The sequence below is a fragment of the Balaenoptera musculus genome, chromosome 7 (assembly GCF_009873245.2).
Source record: "Balaenoptera musculus isolate JJ_BM4_2016_0621 chromosome 7, mBalMus1.pri.v3, whole genome shotgun sequence".
NCBI lineage: Eukaryota > Metazoa > Chordata > Mammalia > Artiodactyla > Balaenopteridae > Balaenoptera > Balaenoptera musculus.
The window spans coordinates 90,648,458-90,661,580 of NC_045791.1; the positions used below are offsets into that span (position 1 = coordinate 90,648,458).

The window sequence follows — 13,123 nt, forward strand, 5'->3', positions numbered from 1 at the left end:
TAACCTGTTTCTATCCCAAAGATAAATATATATTATTTTCTTTCCAGTGATAACCAAATTGGTTTTGGAAAGTGAGGTCATTAAAGCATCCGAAATGGTTTCAAATGTCAAGTTTCACACATGACTCTGATTCTCAAAGCTATCGTGTGGATAAAAATCACACTTATCAAAGAAACACAATAATGACAGCTCAGAGGCCGATGCTGAAACCTGAAAGTAATTGAACCATTTAACCACCATTTTCTTGCTCAGAGTTTCTCCTCAGGAATGACCCACTGCTAAAAGCCTATGTAGCATGCTGAATTCACTGCCATTGGGATAAGCTTAGCCTATTTTGAGGCATCTTCTAAAACTCAGACTAACCACGCTATCTTCTACAGCTTTTAACCAAGCTCTGCCTTATCCTAAAGCAAATTTTAGCCTGCATCAAAATCACCTAGAATGTTTATTAAAACACAGAAACACAGATCTTGGACCCCATACCCATAGTTTCTGATCAGTAGGTGTCTGGTGGGGCTGGAGAATTTGCATTTCAAAGATATTCTCAGTGATACTGTTGATCAAGGGCGCATGTTTTGAGAACCCCTGTCTTAAAGTTATGCCCTTTTCCACAATACCTAGCATTCCTTCCTCCCAAATTATGTAAAAATTAGTTTCCTCTTGGCCATTCCTAACACCTCTTCATCCTTTTGTAACTCCTTAGGGCCAGTACTGTCCCATAGAAATATCATGTGAGACGTACACTGAGTTTTAAATTCTCTAAATTTAGTTTCAAATTTAAGTAAATTTTCTAAAATTCAATTTTCTAAATTAGCCACATTAGAAAGTAAAAAGATGAAATTAATTTTATTGATACATTTTATTTAACCCAATATATCCAAAATATTGTCACCCAAGACATACTTTATATAAAAGATATTAATGAGTAATTTTACTCTTTTTCTCTTACGTTCAAAGACTTACTAATTCCTTGAAGTCTGATGTCTGTTTCTGACATTTACAGAGCATCTCATTTTGGACTAGCCATAGCTCAAGTGCTCTATAGGCGTATATGGCCAGTGGCTGCTATCATGGGCAGCAGTGCCATAGAACTTTAGAGTCAAGAAAACTGGGGCGGGCTTCCCTGGTGGCGCAGTGGTTGAGAATCTGCCTGCCAATGCAGGGGACACGGGTTCGAGCCCTGGTCTGGGAAGATCCTACATGCCACGGAGCAACTGGGCCCGTGAGCCACAATTACTGAGCCTGAGCGTCTGGAGCCTGTGCTCCCAACAGGAGAGGCCGCGATAATGAGAGGCCCGCGCACCGCGATGAAGAGTGACCCCCACTTGCCGCAACTAGAGAAAGCCCTCGCACAGATACGAAGACCCAACACAGCCATAAATAAAAAATAAATAAATAAAAATTTTAAAAAAAAGAAAAAAAAGAAAACTGAGGCATTGAGGGCTCTTCATGGTCTGCCCACTTCTATGACTTTCACTACATTTTCTCAGTTTTAAGATGTACCTGACTGTCAGACACACTATCGATTTAACAGATTTTAAGGAAAAAAGGAACAATTACAGCATTAAATGTACACATTGATTTTAAAATGCATGTCAGTCTAAAACTTCTCTTTATTTTTACACATAGAACCAAATATCTCATGATGCACTTGTTTTCCTCCTGCTACGTGTCCTATCCCCATCTCCTCCCCCATCAGCAATCCCTTCCTCCAGCAAGATAATCCACGTTAACAACTTAGTATTTGTGCTTCTTTATTTTTCCTCCATCCTCATATAATTCTATACAAATGCACACACAGAAGTTTGTCTATATTTGTTTTATTAAAATAGGATATTATACCCACTTCTCTGCATAATTCCTTTCTTATTCAATAATAACTCATGAAAATCCCTGCAAGTCAGCTAGAGGTTATAGTTCATTCTTTTTCATGGCTACAGAAGAGTCTATGAAGTGGAGTACCATAATTCATTCATTATTTCTGTTATTGCTGGGCATTTACACCTTATCCTTTTTTTAAGCACTACGAAAATGCTATAAAAAAGCAGAAACCTTTAGATAGATAGGTAGATAAATTGATCAATCCATAGATAGCTATCATTGCCTACTCTCTCTTTAAATTAGCTTGCAGGGACTTCCCTGGTGGCGCAGTGGTTAAGAATCTGCCTGCCAATGCAGGGGACGTGGGTTCCATCCCTGGTCCAGGAAGATCCCACATGCCATGGAGCAACAAAGCCCGTGCACCACCACTACTGAGCCTGCACTCTAGAGCCCATGCGCCACAACTACTGAGCCTGCGTGCTGCAACTACTGAAGCCGGCGCACCTAGAGCCCGTGCTCCTCAACAAGAGAAGCCACCGCAATGAGAAGCCGCGCACCACAACGAAGAGTAGCTCCCGCTCGCCGCAACTAGAGAAAGCCCGCGCAGCAACGAAGACCCAACGCAGCCAAAAATAAATAAATTTAACAAAAAAATTTTAAAACTAGATAGATAAATAAATAAATAAGTTAGCTTGCAATCTCTTTGTTAGCCTTTACCTTAGATATTCTCCCACCATATCTGGGCTCTTTCTTTCCAACAAATGAAACCAGTTGTCTGTACCATCCAAGCAAATCATTTTAAATCAATTTCCTAATGAATTCTTCCACAGTCAACAACTGGTTCAGACTAATATATCTCCCCTTAACTCTCCCCAGTCACGCTCTCTCTATTCAGCTGTTCTCTTCAACTGTCTGGCTTCCTGGTAAATACTAAACAAAGTTGGGGAAAATCCACATAGGAATGATTTTTTTGTTGTACATCTACTCACTTTGCAAAAAATATTGGTTGACATTAACCATATTAATTTCTTCACTGATATTTTAAAATTAAAAAAAGAAACACAGACTAGGAATCAAAGGTCCTGGAATCCATAAGCTACCCAAAGTAGCACAGATGGTAACTCAAGTAATAATAATAATGAGAATGATAAATAGCAACAACTAACATTTATTGTTAGTTCATGATAGGCATTGTTCTAAGTACTTTACATATGTTAATTCATTTGCTTCTTCAAAATCTCTATAAGGTAAATACTCTTATTATTTTAATATTATTCCCACTTTATGGCTGAGGACACCGAGATGATACCTCCAGTAAATGGCAGAAGGACTGAAATGTAGACAGTATGACTCCAGAGTTCTATCTGCTCACTTCAAAATAAAGCGCCTCACCTGGGAAATAAGTAAGTAGTAAATCACCTCACCTCCTCTCTGTTTGAAACTCAGTGCCCTCAGCTGTAAAATGGGTAGAGTAATACCAGCTCTTCCTACCTTTAGGATTGCTGAGAAGAAACATGAAAAACACTGAAAGCTCTAACAAGGGGAGGTCATCTGGTTTAAGGCTGGAAAATTGGGCTGAGACTATTTTATCATTTGAAGCAAAAACTAACCAGATAGTGTTTTATACAACAGCAAACCAAGCCATTTTCTGACCACACATATTCTTGTGAAGGTGAGACTGGACATACAGGGCCAGCTAATGCAGACTGTGAATGACGCCAGATTCTCACAGCTGCTGATTTGCCTGGAATTAGGAAAAAAGCAGCCAACCTTTACTTCTATTGTGTAGACTGACCGTGTCCTTCCTCTCTCTGCTCCAGTCTTCGGACTTGGCTTAATAGGAGCATCATGCTATAAATCTTACATACTTAAGGGCCAAAAAACTCTCCAGAGCCCTCACACTGCAATTTGTGTGGGAGTTCAGCAGTACTGAATTTTCAAATAAAATGATTAACAGGCTGATTAACAGGCTGCTCTAGGGCAGCCTCTGAGAAAACAATCCTTCCTGACTTGCCACCTTAATCCGAGGAAGCTTTTTGTTCTCAGGTTTAATAAAATAGTTGGAAAGTAACGTAGGGATGAGGGTCTAGAAGCAGATAGAGAGCGGCACCCCATTCTCCAGTCTGCAAGCTCCCTTAGCAACCTGAACCTCATCTCTGCTCTCCGTCCAGGCCTAAAAAGGCCATTGGAATGTGTTACTGGGGAGGTTTCAGTCACTTAGTTCAATTTTCACTGCAATCAGCTCTAATTACTGGTTGCTAGAAACATTTTCTCCAAGATTTTAATAGTCGGAAATGGGTTCACCTGATCGGAAGCCTATTTGCTTTTTGGTAGCACAATAACATCTGTCAGACTTCATGAAGCAGAGAATTAAAATCAGTTAAAAGGATGAACGTAATCCAATCCAATTCAATCCCAGACTGATGCCTGCAAGCCTCCTATTTGCTGAAACAATGATTTAGATGCCCTGCCAAATAAATATAGGATGTTTATAGCCTAACACAATAGGAATCTGCCTCATTTATGCAGCAGGAAGATCGTTTACAGCCAATTTCTAAAAGACACTGAGCATCAATAATAAATTTTCAAATCAAGGCCAGAAATTGCAATACTCAAAAAAGGCCTGTCAAGCAATATGAAATTGTTGTCAGAAGGAGGGTTTTCAGGGACGCCATATACCAGTTTATAATCCAGAAGCGCCTATAAAATGGTCATGACCAGCCTGGCTTTCCAAGTCTCTGGGAAGGAGGAGGTTTGGCTGTAAAGGAGATGTGGGGCAACAAGAACAGGACTTCTCCTACTGAGGATCTCAGCGCCAGCCTGGTGGCCTTTGGAGACGATCGCTAGAGCCACACTTTTTCTCAGCTACATCTGCTTCTTGGGAGCAATTCCTGCTTTGCACTTACGGAGAAGAGGCTAAATAATGCTGCTGGAGGGGCTCAATTCTCTGCCCCACAGGGACTGTGTAGCCAGACCTTCCCTTTACTTACACATGTGTGCATGCCCACACACACATACACACACACACACACACACACACACACACTTAAACAGGAATTTAAACATCCTAACCTTTTCCCTCTAATCCATCCCATAGCATCCCAGGTGCTATTAAAACTTGCAGGAAGTGAAAAGTAGCTCCTACTCACAGGAAGACTGACTTCTGGGACGTAGCCTAGAAAAATGGCTCTGGGTCCCAGCTCAATCACTCACTAGCTGTGTGACTTTGAGAAAGTCATTGACACTTCCGTGTCTCATTGTCTGACCTATAATACACAGCAAATAGTAGCTCATGTGAGGAGGAAATAAGGTCGTGCATGAAAATTCTTAAAAAGAACTCCCAAGGGGTTCACTGAATTCATTGTTGCCAACTGGATCTGGATCTCATCTGAGCTTCCTACAAGAGCAAGCTGGGGAGTCAGGAACAGGAAAGGGTACCATTCTGGCTGACATTTGGAGTGATAGGACACATAAAAAAGCCTCTCCTCGAGGAAAGTAGTCAGAATAAGACGGTTGGTATTTAAGCTCTCCCATTATCTAGCTCTCTGCCTTTTATCAAGTCCCTTAATCTCTCTGAGCTTTACTTTCCTCATGTATGCAATGGGATTCATGATGACACCTTACAGCATTACGGTGAATATGAAACAAGAAAACATATACGAACATGTTCTGTAAACTCTAACGAATGATCCTTCCCTGGGTCTAGGCCCTCAACTACACTGTCTTGTTTATTTTCTTCATAGCTCAGAATGACTTGAAATGTCCTGTTTGTTTTTCTACTGTTTGTCTGATTCACCCCACTAGAATGTCAACTCCCCGAAGGCAGGAACTCTGTCTTAACAGCTGTATCACTCACGCTTAGAGTGGTCTTTTTCTGAATATTTGTTACCTGATGGCTAGACAAGCATACTGGCAGTCAGCCCCAGAGAAAACATTTTGAAGCAGATGAAATCTGCCCTCATTGACCCCTCTCCCCATCCACCTTAGCATCCGAAATGAACAACTGCCTCCTTCCTGTGACTGGGGAATCCTCTATGTACGAAGAAAGTCTCTCTCTCCCTAGAGAAGCTACAAATCCCAGGTACCCACCTCCCAGCCTCCCTTGCAGCTAGGGTGCAGGAATTTGACTGGGCTCTGTCCCCAGGCTCACCCACTGCACACTTTCCACTGAAAGCTAGTGACTTCAAGAAGAACTACACAATGCTCATCCTGGCAGGACTGGTCAGGGAGCTAGCGCTGCTGACGGTCCTCATAGCCGCATCCAGGGTCCTGGGTTGGGAATACTGATGGAGCAGGCTGCTATATCTGCACCCAAGGTGTGTCTTCACTGGGTCCTATCTGTGGCATGATATTGGCCCTTGCTCCTGATTGTATTACCTCCGAGCGTGGTTCTTTGGGCTATTCTGGATATTCTCTAGATACAACTTTAATTAGTGCTTTTATGCTTGACTTATCCAGGACTGGTTTGTTGCTTGACTGATAGGATCCTCCAATTCCCCAAACAGCCCAGTATCTCCATCAGATTAAAAGTGACCCTGGTCCCCTAAGAGACTCCAGCTAAACTGTCTTCCTAGCAATTACCTGCTCCCCCCCAACAACCCTTTTCCTTTTCCCAGATCAAATTGGACATTTCCTGGTGCTTTTTCCCTTAGGACCTTACTTTCTATAAGGGGTAATCTGATCAGTTAATTCAAGCCGATGTGTTAATTGCTGATGCTAATTTAATATTACCCCAACATTTTAGCAGATACTTTTAATGCCTCAGAGCAAAGGAGAAAGGAATCACACAGTGGCCAGGGCCTGTGAGGGTTCTACTCTTTGTCTGCAATCTCAAAGGTCCTACCTCCACTGAGACATCATGGACAGTCCAAAGATGGGTGCATTGTGGACCAATCACATGGTGACCCTGGTGCAGTTTATGGAATCAGTCTTCACTTCATGATTATAGACGTGCCTGCATATACACAGATGCTTATGTGTGTGCATACACACACACACACACGAACCCCTACCTAAATACTTCATTGGCTTCCCATTGCTTTTAGAATGAGGAGCAAAATCTTTAACATGCCCAGTAATGCCCTGAATCCTGAGCCCTAACCTAGTGATATAAATGATTATATCATTTGGCTCTCAGGTGGGGGGAGGGGCAGTTAAAATCCTGATTTGTAGCATTTGCTGATTTTAGTGGCACAAATACTTCCCAAATGTTAATTTCAAGCTACCAAAATAATATCAACAAGGTTATAAAATTCCTGAATATTTAATAATGGCTCTCTCAAGCCAACAGGAGCCCCCAGCTCCAGAACACCCCTGTTTTCCCAGCCACTTCTCAGTACACTCATCGTTCTAAACCCATTGGCTTTTCCACTTCCAACTTCCTCGGTGGGTCAAATATTTCTATATTGCTAGGGCTAGGCCTGATATATATGTAAGGCCGGATCTATAAGTTCAGAAAATAATTTTGCTTCCAGTATATAACTAGCTAGTTCATACTATTTCATTCAGTTAAGCAAACACATACTGAGTTTTTAATATTTGCAAGACACAGTATTAGGCCTGGACCATCAGAAATAACAGATACTCCGTTCCTGTTTTCAAGGAACTGACGATTTCAATCTACCTGACAAAGGAGACCTCCTGTGTTCTGAAAGATCTCTGAGAGAGAAGGCCTCACCACACTATTGGCAACTGCCACACTCAATTCTCAGTTCGCTGAGTAATTTGTGTGTGTGCTTCTAATTCCTTGAGAATCAATGCATCTCCATTTCCTCTTATTCTGGGTGTCAGAAGAAAGAACATTTGGTCACCATTCTTCACATAATAAGCCTTCACTCCCTGAGAGTTATTGAGTTATACCTTTGTCTTCTCTTTCTAGATTAAATAATTCCAATCCCTTTAACCTTTTCTCAGAGGTCCTATTTGCCAGCCTTCAGTTTAATCATTTTCACTGCACCCTCTGGAGTCTCTCCAAGTCTTCAGCATTAAAATTTGTTGCTTTTGCCATTGACCTCACTCTTCTAAGCAACTTATTCTTTCACGTAAACCCAGACAAAAGGAAAGCAGCCCCCAAATAAAAGGAAGAGAGTAGATAGAAGGACAGATTTCCTATGTAAGGAATTCATGTAGGACACTCACACGCTGAAAGCAAATAGCATTTACTGTCACCACTATTAAGGAAAAAGGGCCAAGACCAGAAGAATTTCTAAATAGTGCCAACCATTTTGCTTGACAATTATCTAAATTACTTTTAAGCAGATAAGGCTATTAACAAGCAAATTTGGGGCTTGCTTTAGTTACACCTGAAGTTCTCAGACGGGTGCTTATAAAATCACTGTTAATGAGATCAAACAGGAGTTTTTGATTCTGTACAATACCTCTGGCTGCCAAGTAGACTGTCCAGAGGTTACTATGTCATTTACAGGCAGCGCCTTTGACTGGTCAATCCTGGCAAAGTGCAAAGGATCTTTCATTTCATTCTGTCAATCAATAGAAATTAATATTTCCTGAGCTGAGAGTGCAGGAATTCTAAATGAGTTTTAAGAAATGATGTACAGAGGCTGATCAAATACATGCTGATCACTGTATGGTACCAACATATGCCAAAAGGGGCAGATACGAAAACCAGAGCTCTAGTAAAAACCCTCTTCAAGATAAGTATGATGACTTAGAAATCTCTTTTTACCAAGATCCCTCCCTGCCTTTTTCTCTTATTGTTCCACTAAGATGAACCTGCCCCCTGTGAGCCAGTAGTGTGCCACACACACACACACACACACACACACACACACACACACACACACAAAGAGAGAGAAAAACAGAGAGAAAAGGAGCAGGGGGGGGAGAGGGGGAGAGAGAGAGAGAGAGAGAGAGACAGAGGAGAGAGAGTGTGTGAAGATTCTACTGACACATTTCCAAATGCTTTCAAGAAGCTGGGAAAACTCTTTCTGGGTAACATTCTACATATTCTGTTTCAGGGACTTCTTTGTTTTGGAGCCACTATTTAGAAAAAATAAATTATTTTCCCATCCGGAAAAGTTAAAAGTATACAATTAGGGTAAAAACAGTTGGTTGGATATGGAGAAGTGGAAAGAGAGAAACTATTGCCTTCTCTGGGCTAGTTCTGGGAAAACAGTTGTTAGTGTTCATCTAGTTCAATTTCTGAAGCTAGTATGGCTGTGGTCAGACCCTGTCTGGCTGAGAACCAGCAGGGCTGAGAGAGGTCCTGTCAACAGCAGCCATGGGAGAACCAGCTACATTCTGAAAAAAACTCCTTGCCAAGTTCTCTAATAACAGAACAAATTCATGATTTGGTGTGGAATTTTCTCAGGGAGGTGTAGACCCAAAGACAGTTCAGTCTATCAAACAATGACTTAAACGCTAAGACTTATGGAATTGATACAGTGATCCTTAAATAATCGGCAATTAAGATGGCCAAGAGCTTATAACCACAGCATCTTAAGAAGAAGCACCTCCTGGGCGAAAGAAGACAGTTCACTAAGCTGTTTAATTTCTCCGTGTGGACCCATTATATCCCTCCTATTCTTGCTGGCTCTTCACGCCCAGGCACACGCCCCAGGTGTCTGTCCACCTGCGTGAAGGAAAGGCATAGGTATACAAACGCAGCTGGTAAATAAATGCACAGTTGAGCTCCGGGAGCTCTGAAACAATGGTGATTAAAGCTGTAGCATATTGAATAGTTGTGTGTTGAGAAATCATCATTGTAATGTAATAATTACCATTTTTAGAAAGGCAAGATTCCAATTATGAAGTGAACTACAAACCACCCCGATTTCATTTATTTCATGGTAAAGATAGTCTCGTAAATTCTTATCAAGTGGTAAGCAAATGAAAGTAGGGCACTGATGTCAATGTATGTTGCCATGTTACTTTGTAGTGGTAATGGCAAGTGGCCAATAATGCTGGATGAATAAATCACTAGTAGACACAACTCAGTGCTCCCTCCCTTTATCTAAATACGTACCTCAGAGACTTATACCAAATCGTTTCTAAGAAACAGCAATTTGCATCACTCTGCTATAATCCACTGCACCTTGGGAAGAAATCTTTATCTCGTTTGAATTTGAGAAATAATATCACCAATACCGAACATGTGCATTTCTACATTGGGAAGGTTAAAAGAAAACAAAAACCAAAGGAAAAAAAAAAGAGAAAATAAAAGGAAAGTAAGGGAAAGGGGAGAAAGACAAGAAGTAAACAACAGATTGGTGAATTTTAAAAATCATCCATCTTTAACGAGCAAGTGACATTTTCAGTAAAGCTTTTCTGAATCTGAAAAAGTAAAATAAAATTCCTGCTGACTTTCAAAAGCCAAACCTTTGGGTCATTCTTTAAAAAAATAGATAGCCAGCAGATTAAAGGAACTCCATTTACAAAAATCAAATGAACCTCTAACAAAGCTTGTTTGGGACATGAATAAATCATCTGGTCATGAATTATTCATTGTTATCAAGAAACAAGCTGGGATTCCAGGAACTGGGCTTAGGGAAGTGCTAAAACCAGGGAGGGAGGGAGTTCATTGCCTCAAACCCACCATGGGAAGGGAGAGGACAGGCCTCAGGGTACTGACAAGTGACGCTGACCATCCTAGGTGGTTTCAGGGGACACTTCGGCAGCATTTACACCCCAGAGCATAAAGCAAATAGAGTTTAATCCTTACCTTACTTTAGAAAATCGCATGTACTTAGTAACAGACCATAAGACATTTTGAGCATTGGATCTTTTTTCTTTTGAATGCGTGACATACATGGGGAATGTGAGCTGTATGCAAAAGACAGTAGGAGTTAAAAGTTTGCATTTAAGGGAGATGACTGGAAAATTCCTTAAAGATACACTGTTAAGAGTAGTCTGACCTACTCATTCATGGCTTTGGGGGTTGGATTCTTTTTATTGGGGTCGGGAAGAAAGAAAGGGAGCCTCTCAGACTTAATCAACTAATCAGCCTATGTATGTGTTCCAGGTCCAAACTGCTTTGCAGGAACTACGATCATTCCGGCTGGCATTGAAGTGAAAGTGGATGAATGTAACATCTGTCACTGTCACAACGGGGACTGGTGGAAGCCCGCTCAGTGTTCAAAACGCGAATGCCAAGGCAAGCAGACTGTGTAGAAGATTCCCACCCGATGACGAGCTCTTAGGAGAGGCTGCTATGACTTCTACACCGCACATGTTTAAAACAAGAGAAAACAAACAAACTCCTGCCAGCTACAACAGGGTCACCAGCAAAACCTTTTAGGGTTGACAAAAGTGAATATTTTACTAAGAGGAAATTTCTCTCTTTCTTTCTTGCTATATAAAATATATATATAGCATATAGCTATCAAAACTGCTTTTGTAATTATCCATGCTTGATGGTGACTTGACAACTGGATTTCTGGAACAAAAAGAAAGAAATAGCCTTGTACAGGTTTCTTCTCTGGTGACACCTCTGGCCTGCCAGCTCACCATCTACTGACTTTCTCCATCTTTACTCTTCTGTAAACCTGGCATTTTTCTCTTGGAGTGATTTATTTTTTCCTCTTTAGAGTCTAAGGGGCCAGATTTGACTGCACAGTAAGGTTTTGAGTTGTGTCAAATAAGCTTCAGTAAAGCAGTGTCAGGAGTGAGGACCCTCCTGATTAGGAAGATGCAAAAGCAGCCAAGCAATCACTCCCCTCAAGTGAATCTTGCCCTGCAGGGTCAGAAGAGACGTGCACATAGATGGACCCGCTGCTGGGCTGGGTGGGGAACTGGAGCTCAGCGCATTATGCGGGGACTCACAACTTGATTCTTACAAACCACACATTTCATTCACAAAATTTTGAAACTGCCAATCAAAAACTAATATGTGAAGAATACCATGAGCTTGACTAAAGAATCCAAAGGGAGACAGGTATTCAAAATTGCAGCATCAATCACCAGACTTTCTCATGATGCTGAATTTAAGTTCGGCTTATAACGAAACACACTACACCCACTCTGTCACCTGGCATGATAAATACCAGAACCAGGGTGAATAGCCCCACTGTGAATCTGAATCCTTCTGGCCTTTGAGTTCAGATTTGGCTGAAAGCCAGTCACATACACAGGCAGTTTTTCTAGTTCGGGACTGTGTTTGCCATGTTACAGTAACGACCGCTCAGCCCTCTGTCTAAAACATAGATTCAGGACACTCTTTCCACCTCAAGTGCTGATTTAAAGATTAGGGTAGAGTGAGTCTTGCACAATACAATTCCATTTGTTGAACATTTTTTAAAATGTATATATTAGACACTGAACAATTCAAATGAACCTTTGAAGAGTCTCAAGGTTGCCCTGGTAATGCTGCTAGTATAGTAACAGAAAAAATAAAATACACAGGGTATCTGATGCCACCTCTATTCAAGTGCAAATTTAACAATTCTGAAACCACATGGCATAGCTAGTCACTTATTCCACTCTCCTGTCTTGAAAACCCTGGCACAGATGTGGTAGGGTCCTTGAGGAACCTTGAAGGTTGTCTTCATTACCAATGTTCTTTCCTTTCCTGCTCCCACTCCCACCTGGGCTTGGCCATAGCTCCAGTGGAGTTGCCGCATTCCTGTACAAGGTTTCTCAACCTCAGCGCTACTGACATTTGGGGCCAGACAATTAATTGTCACTGGGAGCTGTCCTGTGCATTTTTAGGATGTTTAGCAGCATTCTTGGCTTCCATCCACTAAATGCCAAGATCAGTACCCTAACTGTAGTAACAGAATGTCTCTGGACGTTGCCAAATGTCCCCAGGGTGTGCAAGGGGGCAGAATTTCACCTGGTTGAGAACCATTGGTCTAGAATAATCAGTACAGAGTGGTTTTCTACCAGGGGTGGGGGAAGTACCAGGCAAGGTCTGGCTGAGGCTGTGGCTTTGGTGAGCCTCTGAGCCCTTGCAGACAGGCACATCAGCAGCCCCGAGGGGACGGGTCCGGCTCCTCCAAAGGGAGTGATGCTTCACCGCCACAGGTCCACCCTCAGGACACACATCTCTTTAAGTCTCATCAACTGGGTTTTCCTTTAAAATCGTCAAGCCTCTCCTCCCTGGAAGCTCCTCCCGTCATCAAGTAAGAGTCGCCATTTCCAAAATGAATGTGTTGACGAGTTGGACCTGACACTTCTCACACACACTGTGCTTGTGTTCTGATACCCATAGTCAGGCCGGCACCATCCGAGGGAGAACATCAAGCCGCCTTCCCTTAGAACACCAATTCGCAGCAAGGGTGGTGCTTTTCAGTTGCCACCCTGGATACATCATAAAGACAGTCATGAATCATTCATGAACAATTCT

The 13,123-nt window shown here is 41.8% G+C and overlaps 1 protein-coding gene across 1 annotated transcript in view; it reads left to right on the forward strand.

The window, feature by feature from the left end:
- Nucleotides 1-10,950, forward strand: part of VWC2L (von Willebrand factor C domain containing 2 like) — a 155,844-nt gene extending 144,894 nt beyond the window's left edge. The window contains exon 3 of the mRNA XM_036858863.1: nucleotides 10,802-10,950. Coding sequence (XP_036714758.1) covers nucleotides 10,802-10,950 — 149 coding nt within the window. The remainder of the gene's footprint in view (nucleotides 1-10,801) is intronic.
- The last annotated feature ends 2,173 nt before the right edge of the window (nucleotides 10,951-13,123 follow it).